Source organism: Carettochelys insculpta, chromosome 13 (genome assembly GCF_033958435.1).
Source record: "Carettochelys insculpta isolate YL-2023 chromosome 13, ASM3395843v1, whole genome shotgun sequence".
NCBI classification, from domain to species: Eukaryota; Metazoa; Chordata; order Testudines; family Carettochelyidae; genus Carettochelys; species Carettochelys insculpta.
In genome coordinates, this window is record NC_134149.1 from 25,097,015 (window position 1) to 25,121,991 (window position 24,977).

Genomic DNA, 24,977 nt, shown 5'->3' on the forward strand with positions numbered 1-24,977 from the left:
GAGTTCTTTTATTAGTAGATTAATTTTCTTTCATTGAATAAACAGTTTGGTTGCTCTGAGTAAGAATTTCCTTTTGAAAAAGTGTTGGTACAGGTTACATGATTAACATCATCATCCCCTCCCAAACATAAGGGAAGAGAAACTACAGTGCGGATGACACTAAGCTAGGGGACGGGTGGGGAAAGGGTCCAGAGTGATCTAGATACATTGGAGGATTGGGCTAGAAGAAATCTGATGAGGTTAAAAAAGGACAAGTGCAGAGCCCTGCACTTGGGACAGAAGAATCCCAAGCATTGTTACAGGCTGGGTGCCAACTGGCTAAGTAGCAGAGCAGCAGAAACTGACCTGGGGATTGTGGTGGATGAGAGGCTGAATATGAGTCAACAGTGTGCCCTGATAGTCAAGAAGGCTAACGGCATATTGGGGTGCATTAGGAGAAGCATTTCCAGCAGATCTAGACAGGTTATTACTCCCCTCTCTTTGGCACTGGTGAGGCTACATCTGGAGTATTGTATCCACTTCTGGGCCCCCCAGTACAGAAAGGATGTGGGCGCACTGGAGCGGGTCCAGTGGAGGGCAATGAAAATGATTAGACGGCTGGAGCACATGACCTATGAGGAGTGGCTGATGGACTTGGCCATATTTGCAGAAGAGAAGACTGAGGGGTGATTTGATAGCACTAAAGTGGATGGAGAGAGGCTGTTTAGAGTATTGATGGACAGCAGAACAAGGAACAATGGTCTCAAGTTACAGAGGGAGAGGTGTAGGTTGGATATTAGTAAAAGCTGTTTCACCAGGAAGGAGGTGAAGCACTGGAATGCATTACCTAGAGAGGTGGTAGAATCTCCATCCCAACAAGTTTTTAAGTCCTGGCTTGACAAAGTCCTGGCTGGAATGATTTAATTGAGGTTGGTCATGCTTCAGGCAGGGGGCTGGACTAGATGACCTCCTGAGGTCCCTTCCAGCCCTAGGGTTCTATGATTCAAAGAGTCCTTTGCAGCAAAACACATTCTCTCCCTCTCTATACCAACAGGGTCAAAAATAGCAGCACTGGATTATGTTCATACATTTTTTGGGAGAGGAGGTGGCCTGGCCCCTCTTAAGATGGACACTCTTAATACCACTATGATGACCCAAAGGGAATACTTAATGGAGAGGGGCTGTCAGATCCCCTGTGGTTTGTGACTATAAATGCCTAGTCCAGTCCAAGACTGTGACTGATGCAGGATTTTTAGCTCCCATGCTCCTCTCCATAGCTGGGTCCCTGCCGAGACCCCGTACCTGCAAAGGAGAGTGGGGGGGATGGTCAGTGCCTTTTCACTCACAGGAGTAATGGAGACACTTCTGCTAGGCTGTTACCATAATGTAATGGGGAGGGTGGACTCCCCCATTGTGATTCCTGGGAGTGCATCACAGCTGATTCTCCTTGCCAGGGCATTGGAGGCTGTATGAAAGCTTTGAAGTTCCTGGGTGACGGTCCAGCCCTGTGAGAGCTTTTATGTTTCTTTGTTTCCAGCTATGGATTAGCATTCAGGTGGCTTGAGGAGTTTGTGGAGTTGTTTCGCTCTGATAACCTGGGATAGGTCATTTCTGCTTGCTCAGGTGATTGCTTTACATAGTGGAGCCTGCATCATTGCCAATGCCTTTGGGAAGGGAGCACGAGGTGGGTGGCATGAGCAGAACCAAGGCTTTTGGACAGGCTTGCCTGGCGCCAGCTTTCCAAAGCTATCCAGTAATCTCTGGGGGATGCAGGGTGGCTACAGGCAGCATTTAGCTGATTAGGTCAGAAAAGGAAATGAAGTAGCTTTTCTGATAAAATTAAATCCCATAACATGTGTGCTCCCCTCCTGCTCCCGCTCTCTTTCATCTTCCTGCCGACAAAAGGTCCTCAGTTCAGTCCCTTTGCTTCTGAACTTTCTTCTCCAGCCAACAAGGGACAAAGCAAAAGGCTGTTTGGCTTATTTCCAGATGGGTGACAGGCCAGGCGTGCGTCTGGCACCGCAGCTGCCTGCTTGGGATAAAACCACTGCTTGTGCTTCCAAGTGCCCAGTCGATCCCTTTGCCCTTGCCCTGGAAGAAGGCCGTTGCAGAAGATGTTCCTCCTCATACGTGGAATCATTATGTTCTGATGAACACAGCCTCTGTCTCTGTCCCTCAGCATGCTGCAGCACAGACTTTCTGCCCCGCGAGGAAAACTTCAGTGAATGTTTGTTCCAGTCTTAACCAACCCTTGGAACTATCAGTTGAATACGAGTTTGAGCCCTACGGGAAACCACAAACATTTGCCTGCCTGTGTTTTCCTGGTGGTTTGGTTTGGTTTGGTTTGAACAGCGGGATAAGTAGTGACTGTTAGCTTTCTGCTTGTCAGCTCCAAGTTAAGACAAGGCTCTGTAGTTTTTACAAGGAGACAGTTGGGAGAGAACAATCCGATATCACTTGCCTATTGTGGATCTCTCCTAACTAAGGTGTGGTAAAAACAACAGAGCCTTGTTTCCACCAGGATTTCACAGTGAGATAGCTAATAGTTCATGCGACTGAGTTACCTTGCCGAATATGTAGCAATTGTGTCCTGGAACCTTTGGCTATGTCTACACAGCAGAGTTTTTCAGAAATAACTTATTTCAATGTTAGAATGTCGAAATAAGTTATTTCTGAAAAGAGCGTTCGCGCTACAAGAGCGTTTCAAAATTGAGCATTTGCACTAGAGAGCCCAATTTTGAAATAAGAGCAATGATGGGATGTCTCCCTGGAGGCCAGTTAAGTCGTAATTACCTCTGCTTAGTACACATTGAGTCAATTTCAAAATTGAAGCGGGAGGGGTGGGGGTTGGCAAAAGTCATTTGAGTTGGTGGAGATATTATTTTGAGTTAAATGCCCTGTTATTCCAGAATAACAGCTTTGTTGTGTGGACTCATAGTTTTATTTCTACCCCCGCTTCCCCCGCCCCCGGGGAAAAAAGTGGTTTTTCTGGAGGAAAAAAGAAAAATCCCTGTGTAGACAAGCCCTTGGTGTACCATGTATATTAGTATTGATAGAGGTGCTAATGAACTCTTGTTAATTTGGCAATCTGTTAACTCCTGTCCAGAGTCTCACCTGGAGGTGCAGTGTCCATTGGTTTCAGCTCAGAAGTGGAAGCCAGGGACTCCTGAGCTCTGATCCAGCTCTGATTCTCTCTGGCACAGTCACTTCGTGTTTCTTTGCTGAATAGCCTGCATTTCTTTCAGGATCAAATGTTCAGTGTCAAATTCCCCTCTGTTGGCAGAATCTGCACATGTAACCCCCTTCGGATCCCTTTGATTATGTTACAAAGGCCGTCCCTGCTTCTAAATTTCCATGTGTACAATACAGACTGAGTATAAATTGGCTGGTTCGTAGCTTTTGTTATGGAAACCGCTTTAAAACTATAGCACTTTAGTGCCCTTCAGTACTGGGTGGCTAGCTACCTTCCCCAGGGAGCTCTGGGAGTCTCCCTTGCACTGTGCTTTATAGACACCTACCTTCTTCTCAGGATCCTTGAAAATGCAGAGGGATAAGGGAGCAGGTGTCCTGAATAGTGACCAGCAGAGATTTAATTAAATTAATGATGAGGATTTGCCTCCCCACCTGGTGGCTTTTCTCTCTACCTCCCTGCTTGGACACTGCCCATTATAGGATTAGCTTCCTTGGGGAAACTGTTATTAAATTGCCCAGAATCTAAACAATAGGGAAAAGGAGTGAGGCATAATCCGCTGTCAGCTGCATGTCAGAGCTGTTTAGCTGACTGCTCTGAACAAGTTAATAACAGGCGAGAGGGTCATGTGAGGAGAGACGGAGACCAAACCAGCCAGCTTCTTCTCTTCCCCCTCCTCAGAGCATTTCATTAACCGCTCTGTGAGGGGACGCAGTTCATTGCTGTTTCCTTTCACCTCCTGCTGCCACTTCCTTCCCCTTTAAATAGAAGGTTATTTTTCGTCCCATTCTTTGCAGATGAAAGGGGTTGGGTTTGTGGCCGTGGAAACTGGAGTTCTCTGAGTATCCTCTGATCGGGTACCCTGGGGGCAGTGGCTGAGCCAGCTTTCCCCACTGTTCTGGAGGAACCAGCTGTGGCAGAGGGGTCCAGCTTCTGTAGCATCGCTGCTTAAGCAGCTGCAAGAGGGTCGTGATGGGCGCTCTCGTTCACACTAGCAGCTTATGTCCCCACCTGGTGAGACTCTGTCTGGATTTCTATACCCCTCTTCAAGGAGCTGCCCTGTGTTGTATTTAAATCTGTTTCCCGTTGCCTGAGCTGACAAACTGCAGCGTGTACTCCAGTCTCTCCATCACATTAGCGAGTCACTCCTGGGCCTGGAGCTTAACAGTTCTTGCCAAGCAGCTGCCAAGTTTAGCCTTTGTCCTTCAGTGGGAGCAGATAGGTTCCCAGCTGCTCAGTGAGGCTGACAGATTTGTAGCTCTTCTGAGGGTTATAGGAATGTGCCCAGAAACCTGATTGAGGGCAGAAATTACCTGGGTGTCTTAGAGGGAATCCCACCCTGAGGTCATCATGGGGGCAGAGCAAACAGGTTGAAAGCAAACTGGAAAGGACACCGAGCTGGAGTGGGGACATGCTGCCAACTCACCTGCCTCCTGGTTTGCACCGTCACTCACACTACATAGTCTTGTGCTCTGAAACCCTCTCAATTCACCTCATTCCTGACCTGTAGCATCCGAGCTGGGTCCTGCCCACCTTTGTTGATGTGCCTTCATCCTAAGCTGCAACATCTCGTGCTATTCCATTTATTCCCTTGCCTTTCAATCCCAGCATGCCACATCCCTGTCTTTCCCTTCCACACACCTCTGCCAAGTCACTTCCCTGTGTGCTGCACTTGACCTGTTCCCCAAAGCTCAACAAGTGCCTCTGAATCATGTTCGGCAGAACGCCCTGTTACTCCGGGCCTGGAGTCTTCTGGAGCAGAAGAGAACAGGTTGCCTGCTCGCTAAACACATGTTTAGGGACGGACTGAAGATTTTGAGGGCTCTGGTGGTAAAAATGGCCTGAGCACTAAACCAAATGACCTACTGACCTACGCCCCACTCACACTCACGCATGTTTATCTGCAGGTATTTATAGGTTCCTATTTCTAAATCCTCTTATTTGGAATCTGAAAATCAGTGTGATGTCCGGGCTCGGCGGTGCTGCTGGAGAAGGGCTCTTCTGACTGTCAAAGGGTGGATTTGTTTTGTTTTGTGGGGAAAGGGCTGTTTTGTGTATTTAAGGGTTGTAATCCCTTCACTGTCACACTGACATATTGATATTCTCACTGCATAAATCAGCCCCCTGCCCTCCCTGGCATGGCCAGAGTTGCCTGGACCAGCCTGATCGAGAACAGCTCTGAGGCCCAGCCACATTGCAGCAGCAGTGAATGGGGTTGGGTTGACTTTTAGCCAGGAAAAGGGTAAGAAACTTCAAACAGAGTAGGAAGTGGCTGCTGGTACCTGAGTCAAAAAAGGAAGTAGAAAGCAGCCATGATCCACACGAATCAGTCGTGGGAAGGGGAGCGATGCACAGCTGGAAGCAGTGGTAGATGTAGTCAGTTGTGAGTGCTGAATCTGATGCTGGCCACAGGGATAGAAAGCTTGGGTGTAACCAGAGTTGCTGCAGGTACTTGTAAGTTGGCCAGAGCGCCCAGGGACGTGGACCAAGAGGGAGTGGGGCATCTCTCTGGCTTTGGTACTTGTGAAATAGCTCTGGTAAGAGGTTAAAGCACTCAGGCCACGGGCATGTTGAAGTGGTCTGAACTCTTCAGGGGAGATGCCAAGGCACATGTGGCTCTGTTTCACTCTTGGGAAATGGGACAAAGAAGGAATCCAGAGAAACTTCCTCCCATTCATAAAGACCCTCCATCCTGCGCCCACTGAGCAGTGCTCAATTTGTAAAGAAAGAGATTCTGGGGCACAGGCAGGTTTTTTGCATTAATAATTGAGGCACCGAGCCCAGGGGTGCAGGGTCTATGAACTGCCAAGCCCAGGGGTGCCGGGACTCAACCCTGGCAAGCTCTGGCACAAATTAAGCACTGCAGCTGTGGAATGTGCACTTGGCTGGAAATGATCTGGGGCCTTCTGCAAGCTGCAGGCATCCGCTTGCTCCCCAGCTGTTTGGTGACAGGTGACAAAGCTCCAACAAGAGCCCTTAATGGGGGGAGAAAAAACTGCATCAAGAAAAGCCCAAAACCAAACCAGACAAAAAGGTCTTTTGTTTGTTCGCAGGAGGCTGATGACACTGAACACATGTGCCTCTATGAAGCTGGAAGTCCACTTTCAGCATAAACAGGTAAGCGGTGAGGATTCTAGGGTATTAAGAAGGCTACGGGGCATTGTGGGGAAAGCAAATGCACAGGAACGGGGCAGTGAGCCTGTGTTTAAAAACGAACTCTTCCAACACTGACTGCTCATGCAAGTAGGCGTGGATCATTCCAGGGTCAGGTGCCTTTCTCTGCTCTGTCCTGGGTCTTCGTGCTTAGCCTGGAAGACAGGAGGAGCACAGCTGTCCAGAATTCCTGCCTGCTTGCTGCAGGGTAGAGGTGGAAGGCTAGGGTCAGTGTGCACTCTGTGGTTTGTCAGACAATGCTGAGCCTCTGTATTACACCTACTAAATGACACTGAAGAAAATCTCGGGTGGAGTCTTTCCTAATGGTACCTATGCAAGCAAGTTACTGTCGTTTCCATGAGGCTGTTCTGTGATTGTGAATGGGGGAAGAGGAAGTCCTGGGAAGGCCGAGGAGGTGGTCTCCTTCCCTGCAGGGGTGTGTGTGTTGTGTGGGGGGAGGCTGACAAGACAGTCTCTCTAGTAGATTCAAGTGCACTCCTGCATGGACAGTGTTTGAGAACCCTGCTGTAGCAGGTACTGAGGGACGTGTGGCTCAGGCTGTCTTTTCAAATCGTGCTCTCTGGGGTCCTGCCAGCATTGCTTCTGCTTCTCATATATGAATAACTACTTTTGTCGTCATACTCCAGATGCCAGAAGGAGGCTTACATGGGGAAAATTCCTGATTTTTTTTTTTTCCCGTTTCCTCCTCCCTCCTTTGTTGGTTTGTTCTGCTGAATGCTTGTCCTTGTGCATGGCCAGTTTTGTGTTCCCCATTTGTCATGTGTCAGTATAACGTTATGAGATCCATACTGTATCCGTTCAGACCACTGGAGCAGCTGCTTCAGCAAGCCTCTTATGTGAGGTCATGCAGATTCAATCTGAGACCCCTGATTTGAGGTGAGCTCCCAGCACCAGGAGACTTACTGCAGATACCTCATCTGGTAATCATCAGTGAGGTCTGGTTGCAGCTGCTTCCAGACCCGCCATAATGCAGTGCCGTTGAGTTAAACATGAGCTAGAAGGGATTTCCTTAAGCAAGTGTCTGGTAGAATGGATCAGTGAAGAAATATAACCCTAGAGAGGACATTCCCTTCAGGGAGCAGGGGTGGGACGGACTAAAACTTATCCATGTGTCTCAGACAATAAAATGCTTCTCTTAAAACATTGTTTATTGTGGTTTCATGTTTTTCATTCCCACCTGCACTCTGTGGCAGCTGCAGGCTCTGCCCCTCAATGCCAAAGGTCCCCACCTGTCCAGAATTGCAGGAAGGGGTCTTGCTTTTGGAACATTGTTCCAGTGTCCGGATCGTTGGTTCTGCAGAACACAGAAAAGAGAAAATGAGGGTGGAAAGAAGGTCAGGGCTGAGTGGATAGCTTCAAGCTGTTTGCGCTAGCTTGGCTAAGCGCTAAGTAGTGAGGTAGCTGCATTAAAAATAGAATGTCACTTGGACAGTGGGATTTGGGGATAGATCTAATGGGACTTAGTAAAGATGTTGCATGATTTACCAGAACAAGAAATCAGTATGTGGAGCTGGGAGAAAAATCATGGCTGTCCCTCAAACTGTACTTCCAATACAGGCTTTGACAGCACCTGATTGCCATGGCATTCCCTCTCAGGAGACATTGCTGCTATTAACTCAGAACATACCCCCAGCCCCATAGCCCTCTGTTGCTGGGTGGCTGTGGTTACCACTCAGCTAAAACTGGTAACAGTTTTGGTAAACGTTTTTGTGACTATTGGCTTTTGGGAGGAAATGGTTAAAATATTTTGGCCTGCTTTTCCCTATTTTTGGAGCAGGACTTACACTAAATTGTTTCAATTTTCCCACTGTAGCATATGTTGCGTGCTTGGTGTCTCAGTGTGAGTACAGGTCCATGGTGTTCTGAGTGCTTTCTACGGTGCTCCTTACTACAGGAAACGCTTCTCAGACTGGTGGTTCTCAAACTTGTGTGGTCATGCCTCCCTTGTTTGTGTCTGTAGTCCTTCATGCCCCCTCTTTCCACCCCTCCCACCACAGAAGTACATGCATGGTTGCCCCCTCTGAAGGCAGAGCCAACGGTGGTGGCTACTGAATGGGCACTCAGTTCTGAAGGCCACATTGCTGATGGCTGCACTGCAGAAGTAAGGGTGGCATGTCATGGTGTCCAGCCAGGAGCTGCCGCTCTCCAGTGCCCAGCTCTGAAGGCAGAGCAGCTTCTCATAACCCCACCCGTGCCCAAGAACACGTTCTGCCTCCCATCCCTCGAAGCAGCGCAGGCCAGTTTGAAAACTTAGCGTATGTAACAGCTGCTGGGAGGACACTAGAAGACTGGCTTCCGTTGCTCCCCGATTTGTATGTTGGCTTGGGAAGGCTTTGAGCCTTTCAATCCCAGCCCTGGGTGTGTGACCCCAGAAACCCTTTTCACACCAGCCAGTGTATCTAGAAAGCAGCCACTTCCATCTGTCCCCTCCCGCTGTTGTACTCGGAGCAGTCTGTCCTTTGTAGGACTCATTCCATTGTGTGGCAAGGAACCCTCTGTTCTAAGTGTAAAAGGCCCTGGGATTGGTTGCGTGGAAATGCCAGTGCTTTCTAATGACAGCACCGTGGTGTGCTTCTGCTGAGATGCTGCTCCATTGACTCCTGGCAGGAGAGAGACAGGCAGAACATCAGGCCACTTACAAATTCTGGAGTCAGTGGTTTCCCCCCTGCTTTGTGGCCCTGGGAACTGGCTGGATCCCCCCCTAGTAAAGATGTAGAACTGGCATGGACAGAGCTCTGAAGAGCTTCCTGTAGACAACAACCCTGTGCTAGCCCCCAGACAATGGACAAAATGAGACTTAATGGATCTTTGATGACTCTGCTATGAAGAGCAATTGCATAGAATGAGGAGTGTGTTTCTTGGGTCTCTTAAAGTGTATGGTGCATAGCACAGGTCCCCATCAAGAGAAGATGTAGTTATGCGACTATCAGTTGTGCTGTCCTTAATGGGGGATGGGTGTGAGGAGGCATGCAAAACTCAGGGAGAGGTGTTCAGACTGGGTGAAAGAGCTGATTGTGCCTTACTCTGTGATCCGTATTTTGGGTTTAGAATGAAGACTCAGAGGAAGAAGATCTTTGTGCCATCAGCAACCGATGGGCCTTCCAGAGGGAAAGCAAAAGGTGGTCTAGAATTGGCTCTGTCGACTTTCTCTCCCAGAGTCCTGAGATGCTGAACTCCAGCATGCGGCAGACGTCCAGCCGGGAGAGCATCCTTACAGACCTCAGCACCAATCTGGAAGCCACTTCGCTCCATAGCAATACCAGCACCGGTGGCACAATTTGCACTGCGGTCACCCCGCCTGACGTGTCACCTAGCCGGGACTCTCCAAACATCACCAAATCCAGCCAAAGCTTGAGTGATCACTCCTTGGTAGGCCAATCCCCAACCAAGAATGGGCGTTCTAAGGAAAAGCCCAGGAAGTGGAGGTCCCGTAGCTTCCTAAAAAGGATCGAGTCTTTCCGAAGGAAGGACAAAGAGAAATCTGGCTCCAAAGTGAAGGATGCCACTAGTGGTGGGACAGTGACCAAACCAGGGTGGGATTCTGCCAATGGAGTACTTACTGCTGCCATGACCACCTCCCCGAAAAGAGGGATTTCGTCCTCTTTTCACGGCAACAGACAGTTTCTCTCAATGGGATATAGGACTAATCGCAAGTCAGACTCAGGCAAGAGGAAGCCGGGCTCTGAAGGAAGAAGTGGTGGGGTCTATCTGGAGGACTATGAAACGGCCCTCAAAAATAGCACCAACTGGGCTGCTGGAGAACTGGGCCACCGGCACGTGTACAAGGGCGACTGCCTGATCCACCTCCCTGGGGACCATAAGCCGGGGACTTTCCCCAAATCTCTCTCCATTGAAAGCTTGTGTCCACTCGATGGCAGCCCTTTGGCCCATTGGAAACCTGGGAACAAAGCGGTGGGACTTTCTGGGCGTGGTGTGGGTGGCAGCAGCAGCAGCAGCTTGGATGACTCCTCCCCACGGGGCTTTGCGTGCCGGCAGAGGCGGGGCTCGTGCAGCTCCGTGGGCAGCCAGGCGAGCGTGTACGACAACATGCGTGAGCTTGGCAGCAGCGAAGATCTCTTCAGCATGGATAGGGAAGTGATCTACAGAAACCTCGATGACGTCTTGCAGGACGTCTGGGGACTGCAGCGGAAGGTGGAGCTCTGGTCTAAAGCGCTCACTCCTGATCTGGATGGGGAGGGAGAGGGAGAAGGGGAGGAGGAGACAGACTCAGGAGGGGAGCCTGCCTTCCCCTCCAACCTGAACTTTGAAGAGCAGTCCATGTCCGACGTGGGCACCTCTGCCAGCGACTTCGACAGCACAGGCAACTCCCTGAACGAGACGGAGGAGACTGAGATGAGAGAGCGCAGGGATTCCGGTGTGGGAGCGTCCCTCACGAGACCTTGCAGGTAGGTGGGTTGGATGCATCGCTGACTCCTCTGACACCCCCATCCCTGGTAGCTCAGTGTCCCTGTAACAACAGGTGCATATCAGGTGAAGAGCTTAGTCCTGGAGCATACTTTCCCTGGGCACAACCAGCTGGCCTTAAGTGTGCTGCCAGCCTTTCACCTTGGGAGGATATGGGCAGGCCTTTGCTTGCAGTTTGCAATCCAGTCTTCCCCAGAGCTGGGAGCGAGCCGCATCCGCTGCCTCAGCACTGCTTGTACGTAGGTCAGTCACAAGAGGCCACTGGAGAACAGTGTGAGGGGTTCTGCTTCTTCTGTGAGCCCCCCTTTAACCCTCGATCGAGTGTCATCGTCTGGGTAAACCCTGATGGTTGCGTATTGCCCAGCTCGCCTGAGCCACAGGCACTCGGGGGAGGAGGAAACGTCACCGTGATCTTGGTCCCCGAGATAGGCAGGATGGCATGGACTGACTGTGACATCTGCAGGCACGGGTGCTTTCATTGGTACAGGTTGAGCCTCTCTAATCTGGCACCCTCAAGACCTGACTGGTGCCGGATGAAAGAATTTGCCGAACTATGGGAGGTCAATATCGTGTAGCACATTACCAACGCTTCCACTGTTTACTGGGCTTGTGGAAAACGTTTGGGGTAAAGTAGAGTTAAATAACAGGATTGGTGTCTGTCAACAAACTTTATGGGACTGCGGGAAACTTGGCCACACCCATGATAAGTGGTTGTCCAGCTAACTAAAATCATGCCTGATTATGTACGTTACTGGATGAGAGAGTTCTGGATCAGAGCGGTTCAACCTGTACAGGGCCAGCATGGAGCAAACGGTGACCTTGTTCAGAAGCCATTGCTCCATCTGCCGCTGCGTGAGACCAACTTTGGGTGCCGAAGGAGAGCTGGAGAACTCCGCTTGAGTCTCTGGTGCCCTCTGCAGGCCTGAGGCAAGCACCATGAGCATTGCAAAGGTCCAGGATGCTCAGCTACCCTTTGCTACTGCCAATGAGGAGAAACAACTTTCATATGGGCAGTTTCAGCAGTGTCAAACACAGAAGGATGTGCTTTGTCACTTTGACTTGAAATAATATGAAACCAGGAAATTGCTATCCATAGGTTTGCTTTTAAACAGATTAGAGTGGCTGGTTTGGCCAGCTAGAAAGAAGATCCCTCTGAACAGCTTTGTTATCTGCTCATTTTCCTGGTTGCTCTGAGTTAACTGGCACCTGTGTGATTTGATAGTGAGGGGTAGATCCTCTGCTGGTGGGGGGTTGAGTGTGGAAACAGAGCTGCAGTCAAGTCAGCAGAGCAAGTCACTCACACCCCTGGTTCTTGGAGATTTACCAGATGCACTGTTGGATGCCCTGGGGCCTTTCAGAATGATACAGACTTGGGGAAGTGCAGCAGGTGTGGCGCTTACCAGCAAGCTCCCTACAGAGAGTTGGTTTGTGTGCTTGATTGCCATTGTTCTGCTAAAAGTGAGCGGCGTGCAGGGAGGAAGGGGGCCACCCTGATTTCACAGCATTCTGGGAAGATGCAGGGCCAAATGGGGATGTTGCTTCACAGTAATGCAACACAGTGTCCCACCCAAAGCAAATGCAGGCTTCTGCAAAAGGCCTGCCGGCTTGTGTTGCTCTCCTCGACGCTGGTACCCCGGCGCTGGCTGTGGTATAAATACCTGGCAGGATGGCTAGGTGGTAGAATCATGGAATACTAGAACTAGACAGAACCTTGAGAGGCCATCAAGTCCAGTTCTCTGCCCTTATGTCCAGGACCAAGCACCGTCTAGATCATCTTTGATAGTTGTTGGTCTTGGCTCTGCCACGAGGCATTGTACAGACCTGTGGAAATCAGGCTCCCTGTGCCTGATGAGCTGGGTGGTGGCTGTAGCGAGTGGTGGCTTTGCTGAGGTAGGGTTGTGTAGCTAGTGGGGCTCTTTTCTTCTGCCAGTGTTGTCTACTTCACTGAGGGGAAAGGGGAAGGAGTAGCTCCTGGCCTCCAATCCGTGCCACCGTTGCTCCTCCCTAGCTCCCCAGGACAGTAGGTCTGCAAATCCTTGGGCTCAGCAGCACTGGGGTTCTTCATGGAACTGCCCTGCCAGGTTCATATGAGCCAGAAAGGCTGTTTTGGACACTGTAACGGGCCCTTCCCTCCCACGGCCTGCAGTAGTTCACATTCCAGTCCCTGCGGGAGGAGGGTGCCCACGGCTGGACCCAGCCTCAACTCCTGGGAGCGCCGGGCAGCGTGGGAAGCAGGCCTCCTCCTCTCCTGGGGAAGCAGTATGGCTACCAGTGCGGCCTTTCGCTCCCTCGCCCTGTTGTCCCCTGCAGGAAGCTACGCTGGCACAGTTTCCAGAACTCCCATCGGCCCAGCTTGAACTCCGCCTCCTTGGAGATCAACCGCCAGTCCTCTGCTCAGCTCAACCTGCTGCAGAAGTGCTCGCTGCTGCGCCTCACCGCCATCATGGAGAAGTACTCTGTGCCGCACAAGCAGGCCTGGGCGTGGTGAGCGGGGAGTGGGGGGGGAAGCACGGGGGTGGGGAAGGGAAACTGAGAGGATGGTTGAGTGGGGCCAAGCGTGAACTCTCTGAAACCAGAGCTTCAGATCCCAGCAGGGCTGACTCGGCCTTTCAGCCTTCTGTGGCAGACAGCGAATCCCGGGTGGGTCTGGTGAGGATGGGGGAAGCCCTCCTTACACCGGATGGACATGACACATTGCTTGCTTGGGCTCCCTGAGGAGCTTGCTGTAGGCAGTTTCCCTGGCTGCTGCATTTCAGTGGCGCTGAGCGGGCTTAGTTTGCGAAGCACTTGGGGACTGAGCGTGCGAGAGAAACGCCAGAGACTATATCAGAGAGGTAGCCTGGTTAGTCTGTAGCTTCGAGAACAACAAGAAGTCCTGTGGCACCTTATGGACTAACAGATATTTTGGAGCATAAGCTTTTGTGGGCAAAGAATTTGCCCACAAAAGCTTATGCTCCAAAATATCTGTTAGTCCATAAGGTGCCACAGGACTTCTTGTTATCAGAGACTATAGTGTGTGTGTGGGGGGGGGGGGGGGCGGGGGCAGGGGGAGGTTCTGTCGTACCTGAGAGTATCATTACAAGAGAGCCTTGCCTGTATAGGAACACATGGGTGCGTATGTGGTCTGTAGGCCTGTGCGCATTGGGGTGTGTGCCTGCGGCGTGTGTGCCTATTCATATGAGGTGTGCGTGTGCATGTGATGAATTCATATGTACTCCTGCTGTGCCTCCTGCTTGCTGCTGGGAGCTTCTGCCCGGGGCAGATGGAGGGTGTTCTGACAGGCTCGTCTGCCCTCCATCTCCCTGATTCCCACAGGACTGTGCCCAAGTTCATGAAGAGGAGCAAAGCCCCCGACTACAGGGACAAAATGGTTTTTGGAGTCCCTCCAATCATCAACGTGCAGAGGACAGGGCAGCCTCTGCCGCAGAGCATCCAGCAGGCCATGCGCTACATCCGGAGCCAGTGCCTGGACCAGGTGAGGACCAGCTCTCTGCAGTACAGCCCTGATGCGCCCGCTCCTCAGCTGCCCTCGTGTGACCTTGTGTCAGCAGGCTGGGACCTTGCCGTGCAGCCAAAGCACTGCAGTAGATGCAGGCGTGGCCATCGTGCTGTTTGCTCTCTGGGGAGCTCTGTGTTTCTGTCAGCGTGCAAGAGGGAGGGAGGCAACCCCTGGGTTTGGCCCTATTGGCTTAGCTCCGGGGGGCATTGCGCGTGTGCCTTCCAATTACCATAAGGGGGAAAGGCAGAGGTGTTTGTCATAGGAGCCTACTGCTGCATTGGAACTGTGCTGCTTCATTGCTTTTGCCCACAACCCCTGCCCTGGGCTGTGGCTCTATTAATGGTGCAGAAAGACGGCACTTTATTTAAGGAGCCAGTGTTGGCTTCAGCTGGTACCTCTCCCCCAGCACCACCTACTGGGGTATGGGCTGGTCACTGAGGGGATACTTGAAGGTGGCTGGGCATGAGCACATGCTCAGAAGGCCTGCAAAGCTGATGAGCTTTGGGTCATTGCCATAAACTGGGGCATGTCCCTGTGTTCATCTCTGTCTCTGCCGGCCAAGCCAGATGCTTCCCCTGGTGCCGGTCCCCCCTTTTTCCCTCCCACACGCACAGCAGTGGACCTCTCTGGAAGGGCAACAATGTTGTTGTCATCAGGTGTGGAGCAGAGCTCATGGCCTTTCACCGAGCCAGTGATTTGAGACCCTGCCCTTAGGTGCTGCTGCCGCCTCAACCCTCCCTTGCTCAGGGCCTCCTTACCGGGATGCAGGGAGCCCAGATTTGTTGGGAAGTTGTTTCATGATGGGCACCACTGAGGCTCCTTGGGGTGGGTTGTCCCAACTTCTCACTGGGAGCAGAAGCTGTGCTGAGACTGTCAGCCCCTGCCTTGGACAGAGCTGATTACGCCCCCTGGCTGGAGCATGGGGCGCCTAGGCTGGCTGTTCTGGACTCTGTGTTTCTCCGGGGCAGGTTGGCATTTTCCGGAAGTCAGGGGTGAAGTCTCGGATCCAGGCACTGAGGCACATGAATGAAGCCTCCCCCGAGAATGTGAATTACGAAGGGCAGTCGGCCTATGATGTGGCTGACCTGCTGAAGCAATATTTCCGGGACCTGCCAGAGCCCATCTTCACCAGCAAGCTTACGGACACCTTCCTGCAGATTTATCAGTGTAAGTGCCACCAAAGGCCCCTCTTGGGGCAGAGCCAGGCAGGGCCCCAGGGTTTGAAGCAAGTCCAGGCTCAGCAGGGAGCTGAGTGAAAACAGCAGGAGGTGGTACAAGCTGGCTGCTGGGCTGCCTAGCTTGGGAGAGAAATCAGGGAAGAGGAGTCTGCCTGAGAGATGGGGCAGAGGGAAGAGACAGTCAGTGAGAGAGTTTGCTGGGTTCAGCCTCCATTTTACTTTGTTCCACCTCTGCTTCCCTGGGGGATTTCCCACAGGTATTGCCTCACCCCATTCCAAACATGTTGCCAGGAGTGGCAGAGTAAAACTGGCTGTGGTCCAGGATCGGTCCCTGACAAGGGTGCCGCGCCAGAGCAGTGAGGGGCGCTTCAGAGCATGGGACCTCAATCAGGGCGCTAGCTGGGCCCTTTCCTCAGGCCCCACTGCTTGGCACCTTTCATGTGGTGGCTGGCATGTGGTTGCACAGCTCTGAGTTGTGACTCAGTGCTACCCCCAAGGAATATGTGGTAGAGACTCAGTCCCAGGCACTCTGAACAGGCTTCTAGGGAAGAGATGTCACCAGGGGAGATTTGTCCTGTGAAATGGTTCGTGAATAAATGTTGCTGTGACCAGCTCCCCACATTGAGAGGCTGGGTGCTCTGGGGCCCTTTGTCTTGACAGCTGCTTCTGCATGAGGCAAAGAGAGTACTCTTGGTCCAAACAGCCAAGTCTAGAGGATCCCTTAAGGTGTAGGGTCCCCGAGTCTGACTGACCACAGGCCCCTTCTTTTTGCTTTCAGTTGTCCCAAAAGAGCAGAGGCTGCAAGCTGTCCAAGCCGCCATCGTCCTGATGCCAGACGAGAACCGGGAGGTGCTGCAGACGCTGCTGTACTTCCTGAGTGACATTGCATCTGCTGAGGAGAACCAGATGACATCCGGGAACCTGGCGGTGTGTCTGGCCCCATCCATCTTCCACCTCAACGTGTCTAAGAAGGAGAGCACCTCACCCAGGTAATGTGGCTTTCAGAACCCCAGCCCTCCCCTCCACGACCCCTTTCTCTGTTTTCCTTACTACAGACATGGCTTGAGGGCTACCCTGGCTGGCTCAGTTAACATTTGACAGGACTCACTGTGCCACCTACACCGAGGGCTGGGTCAGATGAAAGGGGAAAAGGACTTGTATTCCCAGTGGGTTCCCTCTGCTTGTGCTCTTCATAAGTGCTGCCTGGGACTCCTAAGGGGCACACTAAGGAGAAGGACCTTCCAGCCGAGGTTGTAACTCTCAAGACCAGGAATTGCCAGTCACTCCAGGGGCGACTGCACTGTCAGGGACCCACCATAGGCACAACAGACATAAAGCCTGGGCTGGCCACAAGCAGCTTGCAGCCTAATCTTCCTCCCGGATTGTAAAACACTGGACAGCATAGTCACCACAGTGACAGTATAGCCACAAGTATCGGAGGGGTAGCCGTGTTAGTCTGGATCTGTAACAGCAACGAAGGGTCCTGTGACATCTTATAGACTAACAGAAAAGTTTTGAGCATGAGCTTTCGTGAGCACAGACTCACTTCATCAGATGCTGGTCCTGGAAATCTGCAGGGCCAGGTATAAATAAGCCAGAGCAAGGGTGGGGATAACAAGGTTAGCTCAGTCAGCAAGGGTGAGGCTTACTACCAGCAGTTGATCTGGAGGTGTGCACACCAAGGGAGGGGAAGCTGCTTCTGTATTTAGCCAGCCATTCGCAGTATAGCCACAGGTGCTCACCAGTGGGCGGGAGGTTGCCAACATGAGGGCAGGAAGCATGGGACCCTACTGAGCCCAGCTCTGATGGAAAACGACAGGCCCCGGATGCTGCAGTACTGCTATCCCACCACTAGGTGTCAGAAGGACTCTCCTTAGGACTCCATCCTTGCAGTTAGTACAATATGGTGATTCCTCCCCTGCCAGTACCACTCCCTGTTCCAAGGATGCATGGGGTTCCCCTGGCTGAGCCCCAACTCCTAGCTCCCTCATGGCCTGTCTCTCTCTGCTGGGTCTCACTCGTCTGCCTCCTCTTGGGCAGGATGATTCAGAAGAGAGGCACCATGGGAAAGCCCGACCAGAAGGACCTGAATGAAAACATGGCTGCCACCCAGGGGCTCTCCCACATCATCACTGACTGCAAGAAGCTGTTCCAGGTGGGTGGCTGCAGCTTGGAGTGAACGACACTGCTCTGTCTAGGCACTCGCCTGGCTCCCCGTCGCTGTACAGCATAAGCAAACCCAGACTTTATCCTCGCAGCACCCTGCTCAGTAGGGCAGCGCTGCCTTCCCCATGGTACAGGCGAAGCCCACGGTAGATAAAGTGACCTGCCCCAAGTCACGCAGCAGACCCGTGGCTGGCTGGGTGGGGGAATGAGCTGAGTTCTGAGCCCTGGGCAGTCTGCCATTGCTGTTCAGAAGCAAGCCGGCGGCAGCTCCTCTCTCACCTATGATCAGGTAATGCCCGAACCCTTCTCTCGGCAAGTCAGATGACTGCGGAAGGGCTCCGGGAAGAGGCGTGTAGAAGTAGTTGGTGCCATTGCCCTTTCCCTGTGTGCTCTGGGGGCTGGCTTACCGCAGGAGCCAGTCCGACAGACAGGGTGCCGGTCTGCGTAGAATGCTGCTCTGGGGGTATTCAGCTCGCCCCATGGAGTCTGCCTTCATCCCCGTGTAACCCTCCCCAGACACCCACCGGCACCTGGTCACCGGGGACCAGCCAAGATTCTCCTTTGAAACCAGTCACTGTTGTTACTCATGGACTGCTCTGTGGAAACTCTGTGAAGGGCCATCAAATCAGAGAAGTGCAGGACTGGAAAGTGCCTCAGTAGGTGGTCTAGTCCTGTCCCCTGCACTCCAGGCCGGATTACGTATATCAGCTGATAGGTAGGGGAGGCCTGAAGGCACCCAATAAGCTCTGATGTCACTGGACCCAGTCTGTTGTGCTGGTGGGTGTGTAGCATTATTTGGGCTGTTGGTATGGGCGTGTGAGCACAGGGTGGGTCAGAGGGGTGAGCTCAAGGTTTGTTGCACAGAGATTTCAGGAGGCCCAGTGGGTGGGCAATTCCTAGCAGACGCTCTTGGGTTTTTAAGCTCCTAAGTCTAATCACATCTTCGTTTTCTAGATACCCCAAGACATGATGCTCCAGCTGTGCAACTCCTACGTGGCAGCAGACACCCACCCACTCTCCCTGGCTGAGCTGATGAGCCAAAGTCTGCAGGGGGAGGGCAAGAATGTCCAGGGTTCCTTGGAAGACAGCATGCAGACCCTCCTCAAAGAGTCATCGGAGAGATTCAAAGGGTGGCTCAGCACCCCAGGGCCCCAGAACACAGAGCTCTCTTGCAAAAAGGTAACATCCCTGCCGGACAGGTTTTCGTGGGCCGGTGTATTTGGAGTGACCTGGAGGCTGATCGGTCTGTGCCTTGATAGATTTTGTTGTGAGCAACTGATACGCACGACCTGGCTGCCAGCTAAACTGCTCAGTCAGCTAGACCTCATACCCTTTGACGAGCGTTGTAGTCAACAGTGCCTTCTGTGGCTGCCTGTTCTAGACCACCACTGTGATGACACTAGTTAGCAGAAGCTGGGGAGCTGGAGAAACGAGACGAGCGCGGGGTGCTCTGTGCCAGCAGTCCCAGTAAAGAATCCCCTTTATGCTCACTGCGGCTGAGCTTGCTCAGACATATAGGCCTTTTGATGGATTCTCCCCGCTGGCTCACCCAGCCCAGTGAGCTGCTAATGCCTGAGTGGGCCTCTCCTGCTGCATCCAGTAGTGGGCAGGCTGCACATACGCACCAGCCCCCATAAGTCAGTGCCACTGCCCCACAGAAGGGCGGTGAGTTTCTTGGTTTGAAATCCTGCCTGACTTCCTCGACTTGGTGCTTCTGTAGGTTGGGGATGGGCACCCCCTGCGTTTGTGGAAGGTCTCCACAGAGATGGAGGCCCCTCCCGCCATGGTGCTGCAGCGGGTGCTGCGGGAGCGGCACCTCTGGGACGAGGACCTGCTGCAAGGCAACGTGATCGAGGCCCTGGACAAGAACATGGAGGTTTATCACTATGTCACAGACAGCATGGCGCCCCATCCCCGCAGGGACTTCGTTGTGCTCAGGTGAGGAGGGGAGGAGCAGCGCTTGGGCAGAATGCACCTTTCCTCCATGCTGGCCTAGACCCCCTCGCTCCCAGCCTCCGTATCCATGCAGAGAGCTGTTTGGGCCTGGAGTGGACTGTCCCAGGCCTTTATACGCAAGGGAGGTCACAGTGCCCACCCCCAGTTTATCCAAGCAGACTGCAGCCCTGGGCAGGTCCCTGGAGGTCTGAGGAGCGGCTGCCCTGAGGGTTGTGGCTGGGGGAGCTCCCTCTGTCAGAGACAGCATACTGTGCTTGGGGGCTGGGTAGCCTGCACGTGCCTTGGGCAGACACAGATCAAGGGGGCTCATTTCCTGCTGGGAAGCGTTTCTCTGCTGGCGGCCCCGCTGCGGTAAAGGTGAGGGCGGCTGCAGCAGCCTGCTCCCTGTTCTCGCTGGGGCAGCCCTCCTGCTCGCAGCGGTGTGTTGTGTGCTGTAGGCCGGGGTGAGGAACTGGACTGAGGCCCCACCCCCTGGCAGGGCATGAGCCAATGCTGGCACTCCAGCCACATGGGGGGCACCAAGCCTGGAGCACCGGCACCAGCAGGCTCCCACGGGCTCTGCCAGTTGGGGGGAAGCAGCTTCTGAGCTACGGGGAAGATCTCAGTGCAGGCTCCGCCCTCCCCAGGGCTCCCATTGACCAAATCGCAGCCAATGAGAGAGGTGGGGAGCGCAAAGCTGTGTGGTGCTACGTGGAGCCAAGTGGGCACCTGCACCCCTGTCCCCTCCCACCCCCGACTGCTCCACCCTCTCCCTTCCAGACCTCACACCTTGAAACCCCCCTTCCCCACCTGCTCCTGCACCCTCCCCACCATCCAGATCCCCCACCCCCAGCATGCTCCCACACCCTACAGCCCATGCAGACCCTGTAGGCCCAGCCCACCCTTGCACCTGCCTTGTACTTAGACCTCCCCTACCCCCAGCCCACTCCTGCACCCTGTCTTCAGCCCAGCTCCACTCCTGCAACCTGCTTCCTGCCCAGACCCCAGCTCCCCACCCCAACCCCTCCCATGCACTAAACCCCTTATGTGGGGAGCCTGTGGGTCTCCAGCTGATTTTTCTGTGGGTCCATGGCCCCAGCCTGAAAAAGTTCTCCCTTCCTGGCACAGACACTCCGGACTGTCGCAAACGCAGGCCTCAGGGCCTGCAAAGGAGTTGGGTCAGCCAAGCTTTCCCACGTGGCTGTACAGCCGTTTCCTCACGGCTCTGTCATCCTCCCCGTGGGCCCCATGACACCGCCCACTTGAAAGAGGCAGGTGAAACCCCAGAGGGTTGTGCCGAGCTGCTCGTGTGTTTGCCTGGATGCCTCTTCCAGGCTGGGGCAGGTCTGGAGTTCCGACGACGGGCTTTGCTTACCGTAGCCTGATGCCACATTTTGTCTGCGCCGGCTCCTTTTCTAAGCTCTGTCCTGGTCATCCTGATCTGTGTACCAAAGTGGGCAATGGTCCCATTTGCTCTTGCCTACAAATGTCCGTCAGTGACGGGTGAGGGGGGGAGCGAGGGAAATGGCAGAGCTGGTGTGAATAACGATGCCATCACCAGCTGTGCGTAGGGCGGAGGCAGGGCTGAGGAAGGTGATGCGGGCGGGGGCTCAAGTGAGTGGTGGCGCCGCCAACCTTCAGGGCTGTGTGAGCAGCGAGCTGTGTGAGTGAATGAGTAAGCTGTGCAGTGCCCTGTTGTCCCTGTGGGGCATATCATTGCCTGGCTTTGCTCGTTGTCTCCCACCAGGAAGTGGTGCACGGACCTACCGCAAGGGGCTTGCCTGCTGGCCTCCAAGTCGCTGGAGCACGGGATGCTGCAGGTGGAAGGAGGGGTCAGGGCTGTGGTGTTAACCTCTCAGTATTTGATTGAACCATGTGGGATGGGTCGCTCCAAAGTGACCCACCTCTGCAGAGCTGATCTCAGGTAAAGGCAAACGTTTGCTCAGGCCTTTGAATCTGTTCCTTGCTCAAGGCTGGTCTGGTGGGAGGTGTTTGCTGAGCACAAGAACCTGCGGGTACCAGTGCTGGCTCTGGCAGTGACTCACTGTGACCTCTCAGGCTCAACTTCCCATCTGCACAACAGGGAGCAAACTCCCCTACCTGCAAGGGGGCTGGGAGGTGTAATTCCTTTCCGTACAGTGCCATATACCTGCACCATTGCTAGTCCTCCCTACCCCTCCATGAATTGCTGTGATTATTTAACACCCCTCCCAGAAGCACGCCAGAGGGCTCACAGGCAGAAACATTTTTGTTACTTCTGCTGTAGTAGCACTTAGGAGACACGGCAAGGACCCATTGTGCTAGTGCTGTACAAATACAGAACAAAAAGTGATCCTTGCCCCAGGAGTAATTTCGACATGGTACAGCAGAACACAAGGGTGGGAGTGGTAGAGGGTGGAGAAGGCTCATCGCCTAGGGTAAGAAGGGTGGGCTGTGGATAAGAGCCCTGGACTAGAACCCAGGAGATCCATTCCCAGCCTTTGTGTATGACCTTAATTACCCTTTCCCTCATCCGTGAATCGGGGATGGTGCATCCCTAGCGCCCATGGATAAAATCCATGTCATGGCTGAGACACACGCTCCTGGACACTACAGACAGGAAGAGTGTGTGACTTCCCAGCCTCGTCTAGAGGGATTTGATGGGTGAGAGAGCGCAGGTGACCCAGCTCAGAAGGGGGAGGCATGGTAGAAGGCACAGAGAGGGTGGTGGGAGAATGGGACCTTGAGGTCATACCCTGCACTGCCATTGTGATAGGAAGGGTGGAAAGTAGGAAGGGTCAGAGTTCTGTAGGACCTCAAAGGTTATAGGGGATCCTCCAGCTGTTTGGCTTTCCCCAGCAGGTCCTCAGGGTGCTGGACAGACAAGTAACTGCAGGGTCATGGTTTCCAGTCTCTCCAGGAGCATTCTTGACCCACAGTCGGTCCCAGCAGATGGCTGCCCAGGTGGTTGTGTGTGAGAAGCTGGGGGATTCCAAGCCAGTTCCTTGGGAGCTGCTGGCTCCAGGCATCCCATCCCATCACTCCTGGGATGAGGCACACCAGCAGGCTGCAGTGCGGCGGGTGCTAACTGCATCGTGCAGTTAGCTGGGAAATAATAAGACCCTGCCTAGGTCCCTGTTAGCCTGAAACAGTCCCTGCTGTTCATGGAAACCCATGTTCTCTCCACAATTTGACAGTTACTTCTTCCATCTTATCACTCCCTCCTTCTGCACTCTTCTCCCTGCAGGGGCCGGTCTCCCGAGTGGTACAGCAAGGTCTTTGGACAACTGTGTGCCATGGAGCTGGCAAGGATACGAGATTCCTTCCCCGTGCTCAACCCTTGTGTCTCTGAGACGAAGATTTGAGGAGACTGGAAGGTGCTTTCTCCTGTTGGGTCGTGAACCTCCCAGACAAGGTGGGGTGAAGCTTGGAGAGGCAACCTGGCCATCAGCAGGCTGTTGGCGTCTGGTTGTGTGGGGCTGGTGCTTTCCCAGGCACATGAGCGCGACCTTCCATGGAACCGACCCCCAACCCCAAAGGAGCTGATTTTCTTCATCTCCATGGGATCCCTTTTCCCCGTACACAGTAGGGACCTACAGAGCTGTGTCTGGCGTGTCCTCCTGGGCACAAGGGGCCTAATAAAAGCCATCCTTTCCAGCTTCCAGGATGCCTGTCACTGGCTGAAAGGCCGCGACAGCCTCCTTCCTAAAGCTCTGTAGAGCAGCCTGCAGAAACGAGGAGCTTGCTGGAGAGAGCAATCCCACGATCACCCGCCTGCCGTGAGGATTGTGGGGCTGGGGAAAGGAGCTGGGGAGTCCATACAGCAAGCTCACCCAGGGAGCATCTAGACCAGAGTCAGACGTGGTAATGGCTCCCTTTGCCGGACTGACTGTGGGCTCAGCCTTTCGGCCCAGAGACTGGCCTCAGCCACAAGAGTGGTGGTGCTTGAAGCGAGCAGGGTGATGCTGAACGTAGGAGAAGGAGTGAGGGTGGAGCTGGTGCAGTGTCTGCAGGGCCGTGTGTGGTGTCACATCTGCCGGGGATGTGACAGTGTGTGGGAGAGGCACCTCGCTGCGTGGCACGCAGGCAGCGATAGGCTGAGGAGTTGGTTCGTGTCAGATGGATGCTGTTGTTTGGGTGTAGAATTAAGGACGGCCACGTGTGGCAGGAAGCTCTTTTATTCTGGGTGCTGATTTTCACCCGGGTCAGTGCCTTTTATTTGATCAGGTACAGGGAATCTTTATTGCCCTTGCTTTCAGCACAGGGTTGGGTGGACCGATGAATGAGGATGCACGTTTTGCTAAGGCCCAGTCCTAATCCCCACTGCCTCCTGTGGGAGCCTGGTCTTCCACGTTAACAAACTGGATGTGAGTTTGATGGGTCCAAGTCTCACAGCATTCACCGTTGTCCTTGTACTGTCTGAGCTGTACACAGGGGACCGTTGTTACATGGCCGGGGATGAGATCGTGCAGCCCCACGATCTCCCTCGGGCTGGGTTTAGCAAGCCTGAGGGGTTAGACTTCCATTTGCCTGGGCACGGGAGGTGAAGAACACCCCCGGCATTCCACGAAGACACCCTAAAACGTGCTGGCAAATTATTGTGTGGGGGCAGGGAAGCTTTAAAAGCCTTGGCCAATGGGGTATGACCATGGGGTGGGGTTGTGATGGGAGTGGTCCCATAACTTTGCTCTGTGGAGTCTGCCCCACTAGCATGGTAATGTGACTTGCCCTCAAGTGTGCAATGTTAGTTCTATTTTAGTCAACAAGATGGTTAGGGATGAGCCAGTACAACCTAGTTTGCCCACATTGTTATGGACACGAGACCTCCCTTTGATCCCCTCCCCACAAAGAAGCAATGCTCACGCCACTGCAGGTGGGAGTGAACGGCGACTCATTGCGCTAGAATGCCGGCACGCTTGATCCAAGAATCCCTCTGATTCTCTCTCTCCTCCCTTTTCCCCTTCCAAGGTGGTAAGGAGTCTGTCTGGGACAGAAAGTGATATGCACTTGACAGGGTTTCTTTTTAACTCGGGACCCAAATGACTTGACGTTGTTCCACAGGGAAAGCAACAAAACCCACTGGCAGGGGAAACGGTCCGTTTCACCAGTTACAAACGGTTTCTCTTCTCTAATGCACACCAGCTCCATTCTGTTCGTTCGTTATTGTACAACTAACCTTTGTGACTGACTCTTGCCTCTCTTTTAATGGTTCTTCTTCTCGCTATAAATACTGTATAGTTGGAATATTAATATATAACTCAGGCGGTAAGAGCTTGGTGCTGGGTGATGAACACCAGAGCAATGTGTGTTTTGTATTTAAGGGCCATGTTTTTGTATTGGATGCAGCCGCTGCAGATTGTCCAACTTCAGTGGGGGCTGCGGTTCCCCTGCCATGTAATAATAAAGTACTAATGGCATCCGCTGACTGGCAGTGAAACCTTGCTATATGCTG

General features: G+C 53.2%; 1 protein-coding gene across 6 annotated transcripts in view; it reads left to right on the plus strand.

Moving 5' to 3' along the window:
* STARD8 (StAR related lipid transfer domain containing 8) overlaps window positions 1-24,977 on the plus strand; it is a 109,584-nt gene extending 84,607 nt beyond the window's left edge. For 4 of the 6 annotated variants that reach the window (XM_075008203.1, XM_075008207.1, XM_075008205.1 and 1 more), the window contains 11 exons: window positions 6,223-6,286; window positions 9,392-10,749; window positions 13,079-13,252; window positions 14,084-14,243; window positions 15,236-15,434; window positions 16,224-16,434; window positions 17,486-17,600; window positions 18,566-18,790; window positions 19,332-19,549; window positions 21,294-21,470; window positions 22,773-24,977. In XM_075008203.1, coding sequence (XP_074864304.1) covers window positions 6,230-6,286; window positions 9,392-10,749; window positions 13,079-13,252; window positions 14,084-14,243; window positions 15,236-15,434; window positions 16,224-16,434; window positions 17,486-17,600; window positions 18,566-18,790; window positions 19,332-19,549; window positions 21,294-21,470; window positions 22,773-22,890 — 3,012 coding nt within the window. In that variant the 5' untranslated portion in view covers window positions 6,223-6,229 and the 3' untranslated portion in view covers window positions 22,891-24,977. The remainder of the gene's footprint in view (window positions 1-6,222; window positions 6,287-9,391; window positions 10,750-13,078; window positions 13,253-14,083; window positions 14,244-15,235; window positions 15,435-16,223; window positions 16,435-17,485; window positions 17,601-18,565; window positions 18,791-19,331; window positions 19,550-21,293; window positions 21,471-22,772) is intronic. The other 2 variants (XM_075008206.1, XM_075008208.1) reach the window with 2 other exon arrangements.